Source organism: Sciurus carolinensis, chromosome 7 (assembly GCF_902686445.1).
Source record: "Sciurus carolinensis chromosome 7, mSciCar1.2, whole genome shotgun sequence".
NCBI lineage: Eukaryota > Metazoa > Chordata > Mammalia > Rodentia > Sciuridae > Sciurus > Sciurus carolinensis.
The window spans coordinates 111,804,265-111,825,077 of NC_062219.1; the positions used below are offsets into that span (position 1 = coordinate 111,804,265).

At 50.2% G+C, this 20,813-nt stretch overlaps 2 protein-coding genes across 6 annotated transcripts in view; one reads left to right on the forward strand and one right to left on the reverse strand.

The window, feature by feature from the left end:
* Tmem63b (transmembrane protein 63B) overlaps nt 1–11,154 on the reverse strand; it is a 25,069-nt gene extending 13,915 nt beyond the window's left edge. Inside the window, exons 1-6 of one of the 3 annotated variants that reach the window (XM_047557762.1) lie at nt 11,023–11,154; nt 3,732–3,914; nt 3,374–3,453; nt 3,104–3,142; nt 2,090–2,180; nt 685–722 (exon numbers count right to left, since the gene is read on the reverse strand). In XM_047557762.1, coding sequence (XP_047413718.1) covers nt 685–722; nt 2,090–2,180; nt 3,104–3,142; nt 3,374–3,453; nt 3,732–3,890 — 407 coding nt within the window. In that variant the 5' untranslated portion in view covers nt 3,891–3,914; nt 11,023–11,154. Of the gene's footprint in view, nt 1–684; nt 723–2,089; nt 2,181–3,103; nt 3,143–3,373; nt 3,454–3,731; nt 3,915–10,427; nt 10,585–11,022 lie in introns of those variants that run through there. The other 2 variants (XM_047557761.1, XM_047557763.1) reach the window with 2 other exon arrangements.
* Mrpl14 (mitochondrial ribosomal protein L14) overlaps nt 10,656–20,813 on the forward strand; it is a 17,867-nt gene continuing 7,709 nt past the window's right edge. For 2 of the 3 annotated variants that reach the window (XM_047557764.1, XM_047557765.1), the window contains exon 1: nt 10,656–10,762. The gene's annotated coding sequence lies outside the window, so the exon portion shown is untranslated. Of the gene's footprint in view, nt 10,857–20,813 lie in introns of all 3 variants that reach the window. The other variant, XM_047557766.1, reaches the window with a different exon arrangement.

Genomic DNA, 20,813 nt, shown 5'->3' on the forward strand with positions numbered 1-20,813 from the left:
GAGAACAGAGTGAAACGAAGAAGAAAATCTGAAAGGGAGGAAGTGTGGGGAGAAGGACCCGGAGCCAGAGGGGTGAGAGAGAGGGGCAGGAGCGGGAGGTGGGGCGGCAGTGGTGCCTTTGGGGTGCTGGCTGAGCTCGAGGCAGCCACGCTTGGGAGGGCCTGGGGACTCGGGGAGTGGAGTGGGCAGAGGCAGTGCTGACCTGCTGAGCTTCCTGCCTCCTGCCTTTCTCAGCTCACTGCCTGCCTGCAGGACTCTGGCTGGATCTCCTGAGTTCTGCCTGCTGGATACTGGCTCCTGCCTGTGGCTGGCTGGCTGATCCCAGTCCCAGCCTGATGGATGTCCCCACTGAGGCTGCGCAGAGGCTGAGGCGGGGGCTCCAGCCCCTGCTCTCAAGGGGTAGTAGGGGCAGGGGGAGAGGAGGGCAGAGCTGCCCGTTCCCCCGGCAGGGCATCACAGAAAAGACCGGGATGAAGTGAGCATTCGGGGGACTGCAGAGGCCAGGTGGCCCCGTGGATGGGTGCCCCCATGGCCTGCTCCCAGGAGCAGGGACTCGAGGGCTGGGCTGGCTAGGAGCACTAGGGCCCTCAAAGCTGCTGGCCTCTGGATTTTGTAGGGAGATGAGAGGTTCTGAAGTTTGTTCTGCTTCTCTCTCTCTTTAGAGCTTGGAGACCACTCACTTACTTTATCCTGAAGATGGCTGTCAGCCAGGAACAGAAGCCCTGGGGGGACAGAAGGCTATCAGCTGGAGGTCCCAGTCCAGCCACCTCCCTTCCCCTCAAGTCCCGCCACCCCACTCTCACAGGTACGTCCGGGATCTGGCTCACCATGGCACAGCTTCCACACCCGCCCACGCTCCTGAAGAAAAGCCCACGCCCTCGGAATGAGCTCAGCCCCAGAGTGGGGAAAGAAGAAGAGGGAAAGGGCCCACCATCCGAGAAGAAAAGGGCCCAAAGGCCAAGCCAGGTTTTCTGTGGACCTTCATGTCCAAAGATACAGAATCCTGTGAACCCTGTGGTGTGTGGGCCAGGATGGGGACAGGGGTAGTTTGAGATTCTAGGAAGGGTGGTGGGGCCCACTGACTCCAACTAAGAAGAGATTGCAACATGGCTGCCCAAACCATAGGGGTTTGCCTGATTTCCTGTCTCTGTCTTCTAGTCCACCCTGAAGGGAACCAAACCCAGGGTCTCCTCTATCCCCAGGCCTGCCTTCAGGCAGGGGGTGGGGAGCTTTAGGGGTGGACTGGGCACAGAGAACTAGTACCCAACTTCCTACCAGGAGAAGGTCCAGGGCAAGCCTAGGACTGGGAAGAAGGTACCTCAGTCCAGATGCAGACCATGCTACCTGGGCATCGCTGGGGGACCATCTGAACACTTCCAGATAGCAGGGATGAAACCTTTGCTTTGCCACTTACCTACAGGAGTCCAACTCAGGAAGCTGACAGCCATCTGCCATCCAACTCAGGAAGCTGACAGGAGCTGCCACTTCCAGGACCCCCAGTCTAAGCTGGACTGACCATGGCCAACCCAGTGTCTGAGGATTAGAGTTCTACCAAGGACCCTCACCCTCAGCATGACAGGGCCAGGCAGGCAACCCTGCAGGCTGGGTCTGCTATGAAAGGGTCTGGGACTGCTGTGAACTGCCAGGACTGAGGGGGGCACTGCTACTCAGCCCCAAGCCCCAGCAGGTCAGCTGGCCACTCAGTCAGGGCTGCCCACCTGCCACCTCTGAACAACTTATCAGAGGCTGCATGTTTTGCTACACAGGCCTGGAAGGCTCATTATGATTTCCACAAACATGTCTAAGGAGAAAAGGTGGCCTTAGGATTAATCAGCAGCAGAGGTGAGCACAGAACTATTGTGACAAACAAAATCTGAAATTTACAGGTATTAGGGTGAGGCTAGTTAGAGACAGACACAGACAGGAGCTAGGAACTGGGGGGGTTGTTCTGTGGTTCTGAGAAAATTCACTTCCCTTGCTGAGAAGGCCACACCAGTGTCCCTGACCCACAGCACTGCAAGTTAGAGGTTGCTCAGCCCATGTGCCCTGGTGTCAGGGAGGGCTAAGACACTTGGGGGAGGACACTCACATTGTCCCTTTGGTCAAAGTCGACGGAGCTGGAGACAGAGGTGAGACGCTCATACCGGTCATGACTATCCCCGTGCATAGCTGAGGCCACGCTGAGGAGTGGGGGAGATGAGAGATCAGAGGCAGGCGTGAGCCCCAGGGGAGCGGGTGTGGGCACCCAGAGCTCCAGGGCTATAGGAGGCATAGAAAGCACAGAGGCTGAAGCAGGAGCGATCGCCCTCTACCCTGCCTCCCTCAAATAAGCCTGTTCCCTTCAGGGGGCACTGGGGCATTATGGAGGAGAGTGTCTTCATCATGGCCCAGATGGAAGAGAAACAAGGTTACAGGGCTCTGCAGTTCCAGTGCTGACCAGCAGGGGCGGGGGCAGCAGAGCTGGTACACGCAAAGAGCAATGGGCGGTGATAGGAAGCTGGACTAGGACAGCTCGCCGGGGATGGGGGGCTGGAAGATGTCTCAGGCAGGGCCTTGACCTCCCTGTTCCCTGTCCCAGCAGCTGCTACAGCTTCAACTCCAGTCCTATAGACAGAGACCACCATGAGAGACGCAGGCCAGACTTGGGGGCTCCTTGGGCAGTCCCCCTCCCAGGCCTCCAGAAGGGTGAGCAGGGAACCCTGGAATATGAAGAACTAGCTGTTAGGAGATGAGAAGCCACTGGTGACACCCAATCTTGTCTCTGCATGATCGTGCTGGGGATTGTGCTGGGGATTTCCTGGAGGATGGTCCTTCTCCTCCTACCAGTGAAGGTCAAAGGCTGCGAAGGCAGGGACACCCAGGCAGGGACTTCTCTCAGGCAGGGAGCCAGAGAAAGAGCTGAGAGGGTGGGGAAGGCAGAGACAAGCTGGGGAGCCCCCTGTTCTGCAAAGCACACCGCCTGCGTTAATCTGAAACATGAGCCTGCAGAGGAGAAAACTGCAAAAAGAAATCAGCGACTTGGCAGGAAGAGAAGAGAAGCGTGAGAGAAGAAGAAAAAGGAAAGCTGGTTTAGTGAGGATGAGGGGGCTGGCGCCCCACATACTATTCCTGTTCCACTCGGTCCCTCTCCTGCCGTCGAAGCCTGAGGACAGAGAATAGACAGGGTTAGCAGGGGCAGAGGAGAGTCCCTCAGAAATGGCAGGTGACAGAGACCCAACTTAGGGCCCTCGTGCCCCCCAGGCTGGCTCTGGGACTAGTCCATCTTATCTCGCCCAAGAAAGGGGGACAAGAGAGGGCTGGCTCTTTCCTATTCCTGAGCAATAGGAATAAGGAATATGTGTACAGAGGTGGAGGGAGGGTCTCAGATCCTTACCTGTCCGCATCTGTCACCAAGGCCAGCCGCCCATAGTCCCAGGCCACCTTCCGGAGGATAGAGAATAAGAACAGCAGTGCCTGAGGAAAGAAGGGGGAGTAGGCAGGTGGAGACACTGCCCACTGCTGGGCCAGCCAGGGAAGTGGGGCTAAGGGGCCAGAAGTTTTGGTTTAGAGGGGGATACCCCTGGCTTGGGTGAGTTCTTAGAAGCTAGACTGGGGCTGGAAGGTGGGTGTTCCTCCTGCAGGGGAGGCTGAGAAGTCAGGGTCTGCTGGGAGAGTGGACGGAGCTGGAGGTGTTTGCCAGGGACAGATAAGGCATGGGTGTCAAGGGTGGGGAGTGGCCTGTGGGAACTCACAAGGAAGCACATGAAGTCCAGAGCCAGCACGGTGGGGACGCCCCCAAAGGGCAGGCCCTGCAGGACAGTGCTGCGGATGCGGGCGCTATAGCAGTAGTCCTTGGGGTTGCTGTTGTTGAGGGCCGTGGTGCCCAGTGTGGCCAGCAAGAAGGGCAGCATGGCTGCTACTGCCGCATGGTCCTCCTGGGCAGAGGGCAGAGCAGTCAGCTAAGTTGGTCCCCTGTTCCCCACAAGGCCCCGGCAGAGTGGGCATGGGGAGGGAGGGGGCAGTTAGGATAGATCACCAGGCTGCCTGGAAGGGTGGAAGCTCTGGCCTCCGGAGATAAGGGCCTGGTGAGGGGAGGGTTGAGTCACATGGATTTACCTTCACTGGCTCTCAAGCTCTGACCTACCCCAGGCCTGGGGAACTCAGCCCAGATGTGAGGCCTGCAACAGGGAGACTGGACGGAGCCTGCGAGTCTGTGTCTATCTCTACGCCCACACCACACGCTCTCTCCCTCTCTCTGTCTCATTTTCTCTGCCTCAGGTAAGGGCACGGCAGAGCTGATGGAAGATGGGGAAGGGTCTTAGGTCCAAGGAATCAAGGTTAAGAGAAGGGATCTCCATGCCAGGGGAAGATGGCTCAGCTCAGGAGTCAGCTAGCTGCCTAATCCTGATCTTCTCTTTCTATCTCTACTAGAAAATGGTATGGGGGTGGGGGACGTACGTAACTCAGTGGCCTTCCTTCCATCCCAGCAAGGAAAAGAAAAGAAAAGAAAGAAAAGAAAGAAAAGAAAGAAAGAAAGAAAAGAAAAGAGAGAGAGAGAGAGAGAGAGAGAGAGAGAGAGAGAGAGAGAAAGAAAGAAAGAAAGAAAGAAAGAAAAGAGGGTTGGGGAAATAGCTCAGGTGGTAGAGTGCTTCCCTTGAAAGCACAAGGCCCTGAGTTCGATCCCCAGTACCACCAAAAAAAAAAAAAAAAAAAAAAAAAGAAAGAAAGAAAGAAAAACAAGGAAAGAAAAGAAAATGCCATGATTTTATCTGCTTAGAGTTTTAAACTCTGTTAATTGCCTCAACATAATTGGCCTCAAAACAAGATGTTTAAGCAAGGCACAGTGGCACTTGCCTGTAATCCCAGCTACTGGGAGGCAGGAAGATCATAAGTTTGAGGCAACTCAGCAAGACCCTGTCTCAAAATAAAAATAAATAAATAAATAAATAAAAATAAGAAGGGCTGGGGATATAGCTCAGTGGTACGGCGCCCCTAGGTTTAAAATTCCCAGTTCCAAAAAACAAAACAAAATAACAACAACAACAACAAAACCAAGATATTTAGTCCCTGGGTCCTCAGAGCAGGGGTCTGAGGATAGGGTCAGAATGGGAAGTCAGATAAAAAGCAGGGCTTCTGGGTTTGTGTTACCTGCCTAGCTCCTGCCACTCCTGCTTATCTACATCTTTTCCCCTGGGATGGCACTAGATACCCCTGCACTGTTCCCTCTCCAGCTTCTTTACCTCCCCAACTCTCTGCACAGGGGTCACCAGAACAGTGTGAAGACTACAACTCCCACAGTGCCATGCTCCTACCTCCAGAGCAGGGCAGGCCGGGAATGCTATCCCCTCCAGCAAGCTTTTCCATTGGCAAAAGAGGGGAGAGTGGGCGTTGGCTCCTTAGCGGGTCCAAGCCCCTGCAATCAGGGTATTGCCCTCCTGCCCATTCCCCAGCCAGGGCCCTCGGTGCTCAGGGAGGATGGGGTGGGCAGGAAGAGGAGGGAAGGGGCAGCTAGCTAGGCACCCGGGCTCTGGAAGTGCAAGGGGACAAAGCGAAGCTGGGCCCTGGGGAGGCTCCCGGGGAGGAGGAGACATGTAGCTGCAGCAGTGGCAGCAGCATCTGTGCTGCCCCACCCTATCCTACTGGGGGGCCCTTGGGGGCCCCTTCTGCTGACAACACTGAGCTCTGCCTAAGCGGGGGATGTCCCTAGGGAAGAAAGGAAACCAGACAGAGAACAACAAACCTAGAATGGGCAACTGCAACTTTGGAAGCAAGTATTCCTCAGCCCCCTGGGGTGACTCAGGGTTTCTCCAACGCACCAGCCCTGGGTTTTTCCCTGCTCCTTCCTAACATTCCAACCACAGGGCAAGAGGCAGGAGCTCTCAGATGGAGGAGGAAGCTGGGCTTGTTTACATGTTTCCTTGGTCCCAGGGAGTCTTTGCAAAGCCTGGGTTAGGGAGGCTCAGGGAGTAACTGCCCTGTGTGTTATGCCTCCCTCTTTTCTAGTCTAAGCTGACTTTAAAAGTCACCCTAATTTAGTACTTGTAGCAGGCACTATTTATTGAGTGTCCACTATTTCAAGAGTCATACATACACTGTTGCATTTAATCCTCAACAATCCTATAATGTCACTGCGACTTTAAGATGAATATACAGTTAAGTAACTTTCCCAAGGTCTCATGGCTAATAAAATGATGGACCCAGGATTCAAACTTAGGTCAACTTCTTTCCAAAGCTAGAACTTTTTTTTTTTTTTTTTTTTCAGGGCATGGAGAGGCTTTTCTGAAGTGCTTAAAATGAAACTATACAGACTATTGAAGATTCATAAATAAAATGTTCATTAAATGTTCTCAAGCCAAAGAACACAAAGGCACTGTGTGTGTGTTTAGATGAGCAAACGTGCTTGTGTGTGTCTGAGCCATGCTCTAGGGGAGCCAAGTTCTAGGGGAGCCAAGGTGGCCAAGGTGACTGCAGTCTACAGAAAGGAGGGAGTTGTTGGCTTTAAGTGGAGGTGTGTATGTGGGTGTGTCTGGGTGCCTGGGGACAGAAACATAAAGAGCACAGACCCTGGGGCACCAGGGCAGGTTAAAGGTAGCTGTATGTTTCCTGTGTGTGGGGGGGGTGGTGTGTGGGGCCTCCCTTTCTCAACTCACAATTCCAAAGTACCCCAGAAATCACAGCCCATTCCCACCCTTTGCTGGTTCTTTCTCCAAACTCTAAGGCTCCACCAGACCAGAATGCCACCCCCCACACCCTACTCTGAAGACAGATGGAACCTTCTGGGAGCTTCTACATTAAGTGGCTCCAGCAGGGTAGTAAGTGTCCAGCTGGATGGTTAGTAACTGAAATCACCATGTCCCTCTGCTGCCACTCTCCTTACTGTCACAAAGCACTCTCCCCTCCAAAACTGCACTGCTCCTCCCCTGCACAAAAGGAAGGCAGGGACATACTCAGATCACTATCCCCATTTTGCAGGGGAGGAAGTAGGGCCCAGGGAGGTGAAGTGACTAGCATAAGGTCACAGGGCAGGTTAGGGGTGGAGTTGAGGCTGGTGGCTCTGCAGGTTGACAGGTTACTTCTAGTTCTTTATTGGGGGGGCGGGGTTGCTGGGCAGAGTTTCATCAAGGACAGCTGCTTTCGAAGCCAGCACAAGGCCCAGTTGCTGAGAGGAGAAAAGAGACAAAGGTGGGCTATTTTGGGGGGTGAAGGTGGCAGCGGGTAGTCCTTCTACTGCACAGACGTGCCCCAGTCAATTGTGTGCTGGAGTTTCTCTAGTCTGATACTGAGGCTTTAGCTCAGAGTGGGCAGAATGATGGAGGATTTTATATTTAACTAAGTTAAGGTTGTGATTTTGCCATTCGGGAATGCATGTGTAAGTTAAAAGTTTTTCCTTATGGAGTTACTGGGAGAAGAGTTAACTTGGGGCTGGGGATCTGAGGTGAAGATGGAAGCCAACTGTGTTACTGTAGAACCTGGGCCTCAGTCTTCCAGTTTGTAACAAAGACATACTAAAATCCTGGCCTCCCCCTACCGATTTCAGAGGGGTAGGCAAAAATGTATCTATAAGTGAGAATAAAAGTAGTAGCACGCCTGTAATTCCAGCAGCTGGGGAGGCTGAGGCAGGAGGATGGAAAGTTCAAAGCCAAATTCAGCAAGGGCAAGGCACTAAGCAACTCAATAAGACCCTGTCTCTAAATAAAATACAAAATAGGACTGGGGACATGGCTCAGTGGTCAAGTGCCCCTGAGTTCAATCCCTGGTACCTCACCCTGCACCCCCCCAAAAATAAAAGTAGTAACTGAACACATTTATCAAATGTTTCTTTAACTCTGCCACTGTTCTAAGCACTTTGTAAATATCACTCATTTGCTCCCCGTCACAACCCTAAGAGGTCGCTGAGGTACACAGAGGGTACATGACTTGCCCAAAGTCATTCAACCAGTTTGTGGTGGGGTCAGAGAGGACCCAGGCAGACTGGTTCAAAGGTATGCTCTTAACTGCTGCATTCCGCTGCCTCTGAGAATAAAGAAGCCACTCCACCAGGGAGCTGAGGGCTGGGGGCTGCCAGATGCAGCTCTGGAGAAATGCCGCGCTCTTTCCACCTGCTTGCCTTTCCTTGTGCTTGGGGCTCCTAGACCCCCGACTCAGGCTTGGGTTTGTGATTTCAGGTACTGTGGGTGGGGACAGGAAGTAGAAGACAAGTAACAGAAGACAGTCTGGTGGTTAAGAGCACAGACTCCAGGATCAGATAGACCTGGTTTTCCTTCCCCAAGCCCCTGTCCAGTACAGAGGATGGAACGATGGAATCCTGGCAATCTAATACTGAGCAACATCCCCAATTCAATTCTTTTTTTTTTTTTTTTTTTTTTTAAGACAGAGTCTCTGTAAGTTGCTGAGGCTGGTATCAAACTTCCATTCTTCCTCCCTCAGCCTCCCAAGTCACTGGAATTATAGGCATATGCCACCACTCCCAGCTCCTACCTGGCTTCTATCTTGGGCAAATTACTTAACCACCCTGGGCCTCAGTTCCTTCATCTGTAAAATGGGAACAATAATCCAGTTGTGACTGTTTAAAGAACTAAACAAGATGACTTATCTAAAGCTCTTAATACAGTTTAAGACATAGAATAGGCTCTAAAAATAGCCATTGTGATTAATAAGATGTGGAATATGATGGGTTGATTTAGTGGAGAAAAACTGGTGAAAATCAAAATAAAAGAGAAATTTCTCTATGAAGCAGGATGGCTTCTCCTTTAGACCTAAGGATTTAAACTGTTACAGACTCTGCTACTGAGTTGTAGAGAATGTCCCCAAACTCTGCAAACATTCCTATCCACCTGCAGCAGGCTGGGAGGTAGGGGTATGGCAGGTGATGCTATGCCAGGATGGGTCGGGAGTTCAGAGAAGAGAATACATTCTTGATCAATTACCAGGTAGGGTGCCAGGCTCTTCACCTGTGTCATCTTGCTTGATAAACCATAGGAGGTGGTAATAACTACACTTTTTAATGGAAACAAAGGTTCAGGCTGGTTAAGTAACTTGTCAAGGTCACACAGCTAAATTATGGCAGAGCTAGGATTTGAACACGGGTCTCTATTACTGCTATACTTGGAGAGACTTTGTGTGACTTCCAAAAGAGGGTTCTCAGATACCTATCACCTGTCTTCTGATTTACAACATCCCCACCCACCTACCTACCCACCCACCTACAGGCCAAGACTGCATTGGGTGAAATGACAGCAGGCCCCGGCATGTGCCATCTGGGGCATGCCAGGGCCTGGACCCTCTGATACCCTGGAGGACAATCAAGCTGCCAGCACACCTCCACCTGAGCCTGGCAGACATTCCCACTCCCCTCCTCACCTGTACCTGGGAGGCAGGACTGTGAGCCCCTCTTTAGGAGGTGCTGGGCACAGCCTCATTTTTCCCCGGGGTGCTGCAGACCCAAGGAGAAGCCAGAGTGGTACTAGGTAGGGAGGCTCCAGGCTCCAGGGCAATGGAGTGCTCAGGCTTGCCCGAAGCTGCCAGTCCTCTTCCCGGGGGACCCAGGCAGGTGGCAGCGGAGTCCCAAGGGCAGCCGGCCCCTCTGACCTCTTGTCACCACTTCCCAAGCGTCCTTCCCTTTGCTTGGAAAACCGGCGGCAAGCTTTGGGACAGTCCACCCCAGGCGGTTAAGACAGCCAGGAGGGACAAAGCGCGCCCCCTCCCCCCAGCAGGGCCTTTGCCCCACTCCCGGTTCCGCGTCTGAATCTTTTCCCCACCGCACCCTCCAACGCAGGCCCGGGCGGCTCATGAATGAACTGCCCTGTGTGGGGCGCAAGGAGAGGACACGTTCCCCGGGCCAGTCGCCTCTCCGGCCCGTCGATCAGTCCCCAGAAGGGCCAGGGGCAGCAGCCGGCCTCGTTCCAACACCCGCGAACCCTGCCCTTGACTAAGCCCGAACCTGTGCTCCGGGCCAGCGTCTTGTATACATTGCCCCCAGAACAAGAGAAAAGATAAAAAGGACCGAGGACACCGGACTTGGCGACCCTGGAATCCAAAACTCGGGGGCGGGGGCGGCTGGTTCCCCACAGCGGCGGCGGGCTGGTGGGGCGCAGCTGGAACCCCGGCAGGGAGCGGAGGGGACGAGCACCTGGTCCGGGCAGATGGGATAAGAGTGGCACTAAGGGGCCGAGAAGGGGGTCCCACCCCTTGGGATCTCCCAGGGCCTGGGGCCAGACGGCGGTGCACATCTGGACCCCGGACAGGGGTCGGAGGATTCACATTTGGCTAGGGATGGTGCGGGTTTGGGGGCAGTGAGCGCCACCACTGGGTCCCGCGGGCCCGGGCACCACTGGGTCCCGCAGGAGGTTGAAGGGAGGGGACGCGCAGCTGAGTCCTGGTTTTTTCTTTGGGTGGTGGTGGGATCCTCCAAGCAAAGAGAGGGGGCTGGGGAGGGGTCGCGTACTCACCCCCAGGCGCAGACTCGGCTCCGGCTGGGAGCCCCGGGTTGGGGCGGGGCGGGGCTGGGGGAGGGGGAGGGGGAGTCGCTGGGCGGCTGGAGCTCTGGGCTCCTGCGGCGGCCGCGGCAGTGTATGGGGGAGGGGGAGCGGGAGGAGGGAGGGGAGGAGGGGGCGGGACCCCGCCGGTTCCACCCCCGACGCCAGCACACGCAAGCTGCGCGCGCACTCGCAGATCGCTGCTCGCCGGCGGGCCCGGCGCGCAGGCGCATGGGGAGAGGCCGCGTGGGGGAAGGCGGTGCTTGGCCAGTGGGGCTCGCGGCGGGATATCCGGGGCAGCGAGAGCGGTATGGTGGGGGTTGAGTAAGGGCGTCAGGTTCCTAGGTCTCCTCTTCCTGTCTTCCTTTCTTCCCTGCAGTAGGAGAGGCGGGCTTCCCGCGGGTGGGTGAGGAGAATTTGTGGGTCTTTGCGCGTGGGAGCCAGTGGGAGGAGTTTCGATGGGGAGGGAGGCCTTTGACCTGGACCCTCCTCTATCCCATTCTCCCTTGGACTGCTGGGGTCCCTGAGGTTTCTGCGCCTCCCTCCCACGCTCCCGGCCTGCGCTCACCTGCCTTCCCAGGGATGTGCAGCCCGCGTGGGAAGGGGCGGATTGCGGTCAAGTCGTGGCGAGGTCGTTTTGGAAGGTCACTCTGGCGCATCTCCTGCAGTTATCTGCTCCTTCCTCCCCTGTCCAACTTCGGTCTGGAGATGAGTTTACTAGGGCACTTTGGTGGCCTAGAGAGGAGTGAGTCTTGCTTTCACTTCTGTCTGCTGCGTGCCTCCCCTGGTGCAGGGGTTCCTGGTTTCTCATTTCGCTAGAGACTACATCTAGTCCTAATTAAGACTGGAAAGATGGAGAAACAGACTGACTTGCTGTATGGCACCCACAAAAATAGGATCACAAAGACCCGATGAGCACCAACTTTAATTTCGGTCTCCTGAAGGGGTCAAAAAGGAAGCATTACCTTCCCAGTTGGCACAAGTGAACTTTGCCTCTCTAAAAAATTGATTGGACTGAATTCGGAAAGATGCATAGGCAGTCACTTTGGGTTACTTGGGAAATGCTGGCAGTGTGGGAAATACTTAAACCTTGCAACCACTGCTGGACAGAAGAATACTGCCTATCTGGGAGCATCTGGTTCTTGTAGTTGGTCAATGCCTGTGCTGTCTACTGACTTTTTAAAGGTCCTAGGGTAGCTTGTCCAATGCAACTGTAAGATCTGATTCCATGCAGTGTTTTCCAAACTGTTGATTTCTATCGGTGAGTTAGAAATCAGTTTAGTAAATTTCGTCCATCATTTTAAAAAGAAAGTAGAAATACCGGAGGGTGTTGCATTTAATAAGCATTCCTTCTTGACACTTGATTCAGGTATACACATGTGAGTGTATAAGGAGGTGTTGAACAGTGTGTTTCCATGTGTCACAGTTCGAAAAGTTTGATCTCCTGTATCCTGTTTGCCAGCTTGAGTTTCTGGTCAGTTCAGGTGGCTCAGGGGATGCAGTTAGTATACCAGGAATATACATTGAAGGACAGAGTGGATCTCTGTCTTCCAAGAGGTTACTTCCTATGAAGAGAGAGAGTTCACTCTTAGTTCACTGGAAATACTGGAGAACTAGGATTTCGTTGAGAAGTAGATTGGCTTTTTTGGAAAAGAGCAGTTTTTCAACTGTGACAAAAAGGTGGATGTCCACTGGACTGCCCAGTGCCAGGAGTCTTTGTAGCCTTGGATTCTAAGAATTGTTTTGGATAGGAGTAAGCAGTTTAGATGAAAAAGGATAGGCTGCTGATTTTTTTATTGTTAAGGGGATGGTAGTAAAACTAGTGTGACCCATTGTTTGCATGGAACAATCAAATTCACTTTGGGATCAAAGAGCACTAGTAATGGATACTTGAAAATGGAAATGGAGGACATAGTTACCTGCTTTTGGACCTCCGAGATCATGGGAAGGCCTTTGTTAAATATTATTCTTAAAAATAATAAAGTCATGAATATGAACATATGGTTGGTTGATTCCCAAGCTGTTTCTGCCTGTCCCTAGTTAGGTTCATCACCTGTTAAGGAGCGTGTGGACCATTGAGTGACCCTTTCCAGACAGAGAATGGGAAGCGTTTCAGCAAGCCTGAGATAAGAATTGAATTGAGTGCACAGTAGCATACATAAAGAAACAATGCCCAACATGTTTTACTATTATTCCTGAGTATGCAGGGTAAATTCTTCATCTGGACTCTTCTTTCTCAGGAGGTACCCTGTTGGTCTTTGAACATGGTAACTTAGACTCTCCTTTGCCCCTAGAATCTCAGAGGATGCAAAAGTCCTTTGAAACCTGTTTCACTCCACTCTTGTCCTTGTATTGTGATATTTGGATTTTTTTTTCTCTCTCTCTCTCTGTCTCTCTTGATACTGGGGGTGGGTGCTTTACTACTGAGCTACATTCCCAGCACCTTTTTTTTTTTTTTTTTTTTTTAAACTTTGAAACAGGGACTCACTTGCTAAGTTGCTGAAGCTGGCTTTGAACTTGTGATCCTCCTTCCTCAGCCCCCAAGCTGCTGGCATTACAGACTTGCACCGCTGCAGCTGGCTGTGTTTTTGTATTGTTTGTGTTACTTGGGTGATTATGGCTCCAGGTGGAGGAGGGGTGCTTGGAAGTTGTCACACAAAGGCAGGTTATGATTTAACCTTCCATTTCAAAGACTGATGGTTGTTTGGGTTGTTGCTCACCCTGGTATGATTTTATAGGTGTGTTAAAATGACAACCAGTGTGCAAGAGAGGACTGAGATTCAGGTCTCAGCAATGTTGTTCTCTGGATTGGGTAATATGCTGAATATTAAGAAAGATGCAGGTTACTTATTATTCACTAGGGAAATACAGGAAAGAGTAGGAAAGCTGTCAAAAACCTAAAATTATTTATGTCTTTATAAAGGAGAGGAAACACTTTTCTACTCGAAGCCATACTTTTTTTTTTTTTCTCCTACCTCTGTACCTAGGCATTGAAACCAGGGGCACTTTACCACTGAGCTTTCATACCCAGCTCATTTTATTTTGAGGCAGGGCCTGCTAAGTTGTTCACACTGTTCTCAAACTTTTTGATCCTCCTGCCTCAGCCTCCGTAGTAGCCGGGATTACAGGTGTGTGCCACTGTACCTGGCTCACTAAACTAAAACCATGGTGTTGCCCCGATATCGAGGAGTGAGGCTGCTCTTCCTTTTCAGGATCTGGGAAACAAACTGCTTATCCTGCATACCTGGTCCCAACTGGATACTTCAGAGGGATTTCCCAATTGATCCCGTACCTGAGTGAAGCTAAAGCACTTTGATTTCCTTGCTTCTTTGCTCTTCCCAATAACCCCTACTTGACAGAGAGTCAAATTAACTTGGAGAATTATTATCCCTGCTCCTACTGGGGATTGAGTGGGGTACTCTACCACTGATATACATATATATATATATATATATATATATATATATATATCCCAGCCCTTTGCATTTTGAAACAGATCTGGCTGTGTTGTGCAGGCTGACCTCAAGCTGTGATCCTCCTACCTCAGCCTCCCAAGTAGCTTGGATTACAGGGGATGTGCTTCTGTGCCTTTGGTAGGCTAAAAAGTGATTCCTAGGTCACAGACTTGACGGGAGAGCAGGGGAAGCTGGGGTGAAGAGAGACGCTTTCCGTTACAGCATTTCCTCTTTGGTCCTAGCCACCCGCAGTCCTGTATACCCCAGGCTTTGCCTTTTCCTCACCATTTGTTGTCCTGCACACCTGACATCTTCATAAGCCTGGCTCCTTGCCACTGGCCAGTGTAGGTACTAGTAGAGAGTATGCGTGGGGGTAAATAGACTTAACTTTGCTTTGTGCATTTTTTTCCTGAGTTTGACTATACCAAGAGCGGTACAAATTTTTTTCTGAATTATATTTGCCTATCTGAGAGTCACGGATAGGAGGGGCTAGAATAAATTAAAAAGCTAGAGTAAATTATACACATTAAAAGCTTGAATCAGTGAGAATTGTTAGATGTATCTATAAGAACCACTGCTTTACTTTTGTAACAAGATGGGGCACAAGTTAAATAAACAAACGTAAGACAGAACTCTTGGACCTGTTTATCCTTTATGGACTAAGTTGAGAAATGTGATATATATATCACAAAATATACATATATATATATATGTATATTTTTCTTGCAGTTCTGAGGATTGAACCCAGGGCTTTGTTTTACTACTAAGCAATATCCACAGCCCAAGAAGTGGGATTTTCTCCATGGCAGCTGGGGTAGAAAGTTGCCCCTTATGCTATTGAAGGATGCTTTGCTTATTGGCAGTAATAACTGAAAGGTGAACCAGAATCAGCTTGAGATTTGGATCCAGGCTGTAGCATAGATACCTACTGAAGAGGCAGCTTTTTATTGTCCTGAGTTTTTAAAGCTGTGTGGCAGATTTTTTTTTTTTTTTTTTTTTTTAATTTAAATACTAGGGATTGAACCCAGGGGCACTTAACCACTGATCCACATCCCCAGCCCTTTTTTACTTTTAATTTTGTGACAAGGTCTCATTAAGTTGTTTAGAGCCTTGCCAAATTGCTGAGGCTGACCTTGATTTTGCGATCTTCCTTCCTCAGCCTCCTGAGTCTAGGATTACAGGTGTGTGCCACCGTACCTGGTTTGTGTGGCAGCTTTGACAAAGGAGTACCCACCTTGTGTGTGGTGGATTTGTTTAGGTGAAGTCTGCTGGAGGTTAAAGCAGCATCTTAGGTGTACCAGCATTGTGTCCTGTAATAGAAACAGCCTTGGGTTCTGGTCTGGACTTTGTTGCCTTCTAACCTGGGATGAGTCAGCAAGTGTCACAGTGTTTCTGACTTCGTTTCTTCATCTGTAAAATGGCACTTACTGTCCTGAGCCCTCAGATCTGTTCAGTCCTTAGCCTGTTCACCCTCTTGTAGACTTGCTTTTTCGCATTTGTCTTTGTGTTTCCATTGGGTGCTTAGGAATGAACTCATCAAAAGAAAGTGCTCTGTGTCAGGAATCTTTGGGAACTGCAGCAGGTTATAGTTGTGTGAAGTTAAACACACAGTCATCTTCCTAAAAGGGAATTGTTGGACAGCAAAATAGTAATGAATCTGCAAGCATCAGAAGAAGTATTTATTGGTCCAGAATGATTGGGAGAACCCTGCCAAGATCAAAGGATCAAGCCTGCATCAAGCCTGCATAATAGGGTGAAGTGCCCTGAGAGTTCCCTTTTTTTTTTTTTTTTTTAGTATTAGGAATTGGATCCAAGGGTACTGTACCTCTGAGCTACATCCCCAGCCTTTTTTATTTTGAGACAGGGTCTTGCTAAGTTGCCAAGGATGGCCTCAAACTTGGGATCCTCCTGCCTCAGCCTCCCAAGGCATCGGCATTACAGGCCTGTGCCACTGCACCCGCTTGAGAGTTCCTTTATTTGATTCTTCAAAGCTGCCAGGCCTTTGCCTTCCCCTGCTTTGATGAAGAAGGACATTCATAGGCTCACACTAGCAGTTTGTTCTTTTGTGGCTGGGCTTTGCATTTGATTTCTTAGTGTTTCTTTTTTCTTCTGTTACATACTAACAATCTCCTTTAAGCACTCATTTCTAATTATGCTGAACTTTTTGTTTTCTCCCTTTTCTATAGAGCCCATTCTCCTTGAAAAGCCTTTAAAATGTATGACACATACCAGGCACCTGAATATACTGGTTGTTGAGGTGGAAACAATGTAGAGAAAGATGCCGAGTTACTGGCAGCTGGGGCAGTGCTGCAGCACTGAGTACATTTGCTGATCTTACAACTCAAGTAATGGTTTCTTCCTCCCTTTTCACCAAGCGTTTGAGGTGTGGGTTCTTTTTCGTCTGTTTTACAAACTCAGACTCTGTGTATGAAATCTACCTAAAAATGAATCCAAGCCACCGGGAACCTGGGTAGAAGAGCATAAGAAAACCTCCCAACCCCCCAACATGGGAAAACTCGAGCTGGAGGTTGAATTGCAAATCAGTTCTGTCGGTTGCACAGATAGGTCTTCAGCCCTGGTTGTGTGCCACACACTGTTTGGGGCCTGAACTTGTAGTGCTGACCAGGGCAGGTTCCAGTCCCTGCTCCCAGGGAGCGTTTATTCTAATGAACCTGTGGGGTGATGAGCTAAGCGAACAACTCACCTGTGTGTCGGTGAAACCCATCGCCGGCCCCCGCTTGCTTCTACCACTGAAGGGATCTTAAAGTTAAGCCAAGATGGAAAATGAGCTTGGCTCTCAGATGGATGGCATTAAGCAATTGCTCTTTCCCCTCCCTTCCCCCTTCCCTTTTAAAAGAGAGGCTGTGTGATTTGTACCCTGAAATGGAGGGTAGTGCTCAGTGCTGACCGGGAGGTGCATGAAAAGCCCTCTCTGGCACCATTGCCTTCCAAAAACGTGGCTTCCTCCAAGAGTTTTGACTCCCAGTAATGTTGCCTGTTAAAAGCATTATGTCTGGAGTAGGTCTGAAGTGAACCAGGCCCTGTGCCCACCGGAGGGATTTAAGCTAGGCAGCGACACCAAGGTCCATCAGTTGCTTGAAGTCAGTTGCTGCCTCCGCTGCTCTTTCTTGGTCTGAAGCAGCTCTTTGGTGGTGGGCAGGTAGGCACCAGGCCAGGAGGTTTCCAGGGGCCTGCAAACAAAGGAGGGGCTACACCCACCACCGACAGCCACCATCCTGCCACCAGCAGTGCTCTAAAGTGTGTTGGCCTGTGGGGCGCAGGTTCCCGGTAGGCAGATGAGTGTCCCGCAGTGTGGGGTAGCCCTTGGCATGGAGCCCTGGTGGGGCGGGGCCTGTTTTCTCCCTCCTGCCTCGATTTACTTCATTCAGCAAATGCCCGTTGTATTCCTACTGTTTATCAGGACCTGCTGGGGAGGATGTGGAGGGAGTGATAGTTTATTTTTTATTTTGGGGGAGATAAGAGATATGTAATACAGTAAATGAAGTATTTGACCCTTGTGCTTTAAAGTCATAGTGGTGCTTACTGATGTCCATTTGGTGTCTAAGTTGGGGCAGGAGGGAGGTCAATATCAAAATTACTAAAGAACTGGTGAATATTTTCAATTTTTTTTTTCTTGTAAAAATGGAAGTGCTCCCTGGAGGCATGACTCTGTCACTCGTGTGTCGTGTGTCCAGGGCAGGACATGGAGTCACTGCCATCTCAGTCCATGTGACTCCTGAGTTCCTGTAGCCAGATGCCCTGTTGTCAGGTCCTCTGTGTGGTTTTTGTGTTTTGGATAATAAGTAGCAAGGAGCAGAATGTTAAAGGACATAAAAAAAAAGTATTCAAGTTTGTTTAGTGTCTGTTTGATAGTGCGCGCTGTCTCTGACAGTTCCAGCATGGTCACACAGATGTCCCCGTGTGCAGGGGGAACGGCAGCTGGTGCTGCAGTGTTACCCAGGCTTCTTTTTTTTTTTTTTTTTTTTTGGGTGCTGGGGATTGAACCCAGGGCCTTGTGCTTACAAGCGAGCACTCTACCAACTGAGCTACATACCCAGCCCCTTACCCAGACTTCTTGAAGGAAGTGGGAACAGGTCAGAGGGTGTGGGCAGAGCGGGGTGTAGGTCTCCGGGGGTCTTGTGAGCGAGACGTGGAGAGGGGCGTGGGCTTGTGCACTGACTGACCTATGGAATTTAGTGAGGTGCCTTGAGTGCTGGGGTTGTGATGAATCCCGAGCCAGGCGCATTCCAGGAAACCCCTCGATGCTTCTGCAGTTGGCGGACCAATGTCCGTGCTCCAGAGTGGAGAGGCGAGGGGGAGGCGGGCTGTCACGGTCCTAGGGGTGATGCGGGTGGTGCTGGGTTCACCTTGAGGAGCAGCCTAGGAGCCTCTTTCCTCCCAAGAAGCCAGACCAAGGACCTGCTGGCATCAGGCTGGAGAGCCGGACTGGGGCTTGAGGGGACGGCAACCTGTACCAGAAGGGCTGCTGTTCAGGGCTGTGTCCCCTGCCCCAGTGTTAGTTATTGCTCAGTGTGGAGCTCTCTCTGCCACCCACACTGTACAGATTATCTTCAAAACTTCAATTGGATTAAAGTGAATAATTTTCACCTGGTGTTTGTCTGCATTTCGATTGATTCAGCAAGCACAGAGGGCTGTGAGTAGGATGAGCATGTGATGTCAGTGTTCTCTCTCTTTTTTTGTTCTTTTTAGATATAGATAACAGCAGAGTGTATTTTGACATATTATACAACATGGAGTATGACTTCCCATTCTTGTGGTTATACATAGTGTGGAGTTCCATTGGTCGTGTGTTCATATATGAACATAGGAAAGTTATGTACCATTAATTCTTCTGCCTTTCCTATTCCCATCTCCCCTCCCTTCCCTTCATTCCCCTTTGTCTAATCCAGTGAACTTTTATCCCCCCACCCTTGCCCCCACATTGTGTGTTTGCAACTATATATCGGAGAGTACATTTGGCCTTTGGTTTTTTGGGATTGACTTATTTCACTTAGCATGATAGTCTCTAGTTCCATCCATTCACGAGCAAATGCCATAATTTCATTCTTCATTATGGCTGAGTAATATTCCATTGTGCTTATAAACCACATTTTCTTTATTCGTTCGTGATATCAATATTCTTGATGGAACAAGAGTGATTTAACAGTTGGAAAAAATGTTAATATTTAAGTTATGGTTGCCGTGTTTACTCCCTGTTGAGTAAGAGCATGGGTTCAGAAGCCAGCTATTTGGGTTCAAATTTCTGCTTTGTCAGTCCTCACTGTGTGACCTTGGTCAAGTTATTTAACCTCTCTGGGCCTTGTTTCCTTGTGTGTAACACTGAGGCTAATACTGGTACTCATTTCCATAGAGTTTTTATGAGTCTAAATGAGATGGTAATGTAAAGCATTTAGCCTAGTGCCCAACACTGACCCACCCAGTGAATGTTCACAAAGAAAGGAGCCAGGGCTGCAGAGTGTGGCTGGAATGCCCTTAGCCCCAGACTGGAGCCACTTCTGCTTCTGGTTCTGCCCTCAACAAGTTGTGGGTCTCTACATAAGTCACTTCACGTCTCTGTTTCTCAGTTTCCTAATCTGTGAAGTGAGATGGGACATCAGAAGGAGGAGGAGAATGTCTGGTGTGGAGTCCAGGTGTGGTGCTGAGGGCTTGTGTCCCTCGTCTGGCGAGTCCTCCTGTGAGCAGGTGCTGCTCATGTTCCTGTGTCTCACGTGGGAAAAGCTCAGCAGCTTAGTTACTTGCCCAGGGTCACTCAGCTCGTAAAAGTGAACTTGGCCTCATCTGTCTATCATCTGTCTATCATTTGTCTCTCGTCTACGATTCTGTGTGTGTCAGTTGTTACTAGTTTCGTAAGCTAGCTGCCTTCCTTTGATTTAATTTTCTGATTATAATTATATTTGGCCAGTGCTTCCTGGGTTTTAAGAAGAACGCTCAGGAGTAAGTCTGGGATTTGAGACTGACTTGAGTTAATGTGCATTTGTAGAATGTGTCGGTATTTCTGTGATAGTGAAAGGGTCCCCCCCACACACACCTTTATTAAATAAGGTCTTATCTGAGGTGCTTTGAACTTGCGAAAAACTGCCACATATAAACACTACAGTGTAGAGGTTTGACTCTGCAGAGCTCTTGAATGAGCCCCTCTGCAGCCAAGTGTTTGAGTGGAAGAATAAGCATATTTGGCAGCTGGAATCACCAGCAGACTGTAGGCTTTCTTAATCATGCCCCTAAGTGGGGTTCAGGTGCTGCAGAACACTGGTGACTTCCATAATTAATTGTTAAGGTTGAAGTCTGCGGACTGGAGTCCTGAGTCTGGGGCTGACATTGGCTCTGTCATCTCTGCCTACTTTCCCAAGGCCCACTCTCAGCTCTAAGGTGGTGTCGGTGGGTTTACCTTGTTCGTGTTGTTGGGGAGACTGACCCAAATATAGACTTCGGACAGTGATCTGGCAAGGGCAGTCTTTGGCTCTACTTTGTTGACCTTGAGCTATACAGGTGTTCTGACTGTTACATTTGGGGGAAAGGTGATATAGTGACAGGCAGATGAGCAGCTGTTTGGACAGCTTAGGACCTCGCTAAGTTGTTGCTAAGGCTGGTGTGTTTTTTTTTTGGTTTTGGTTTTTTTTTTGTTTTTGGTGGTGCTGGGGATCGAACCCAGGTCCTTGTGCTTGCACTCTAACTACTGAGCTATCTGCCCAGCCCCTAATCTACTTCTTTTTAGGGAATTAAAGTACTGATATCGGGCTGGGGATATAGCTCAGCTGGTAGAGTGCTTGCCTCACAAGCACAAGGCCCTGAGTTTGATCCCCAGTACCGCAAAAAAAAGAAAAAAAGAAAGAAAGAAAAGAAAAAAAAAAAGTACTAATATCAAAAAACATTCAAGGGAGAT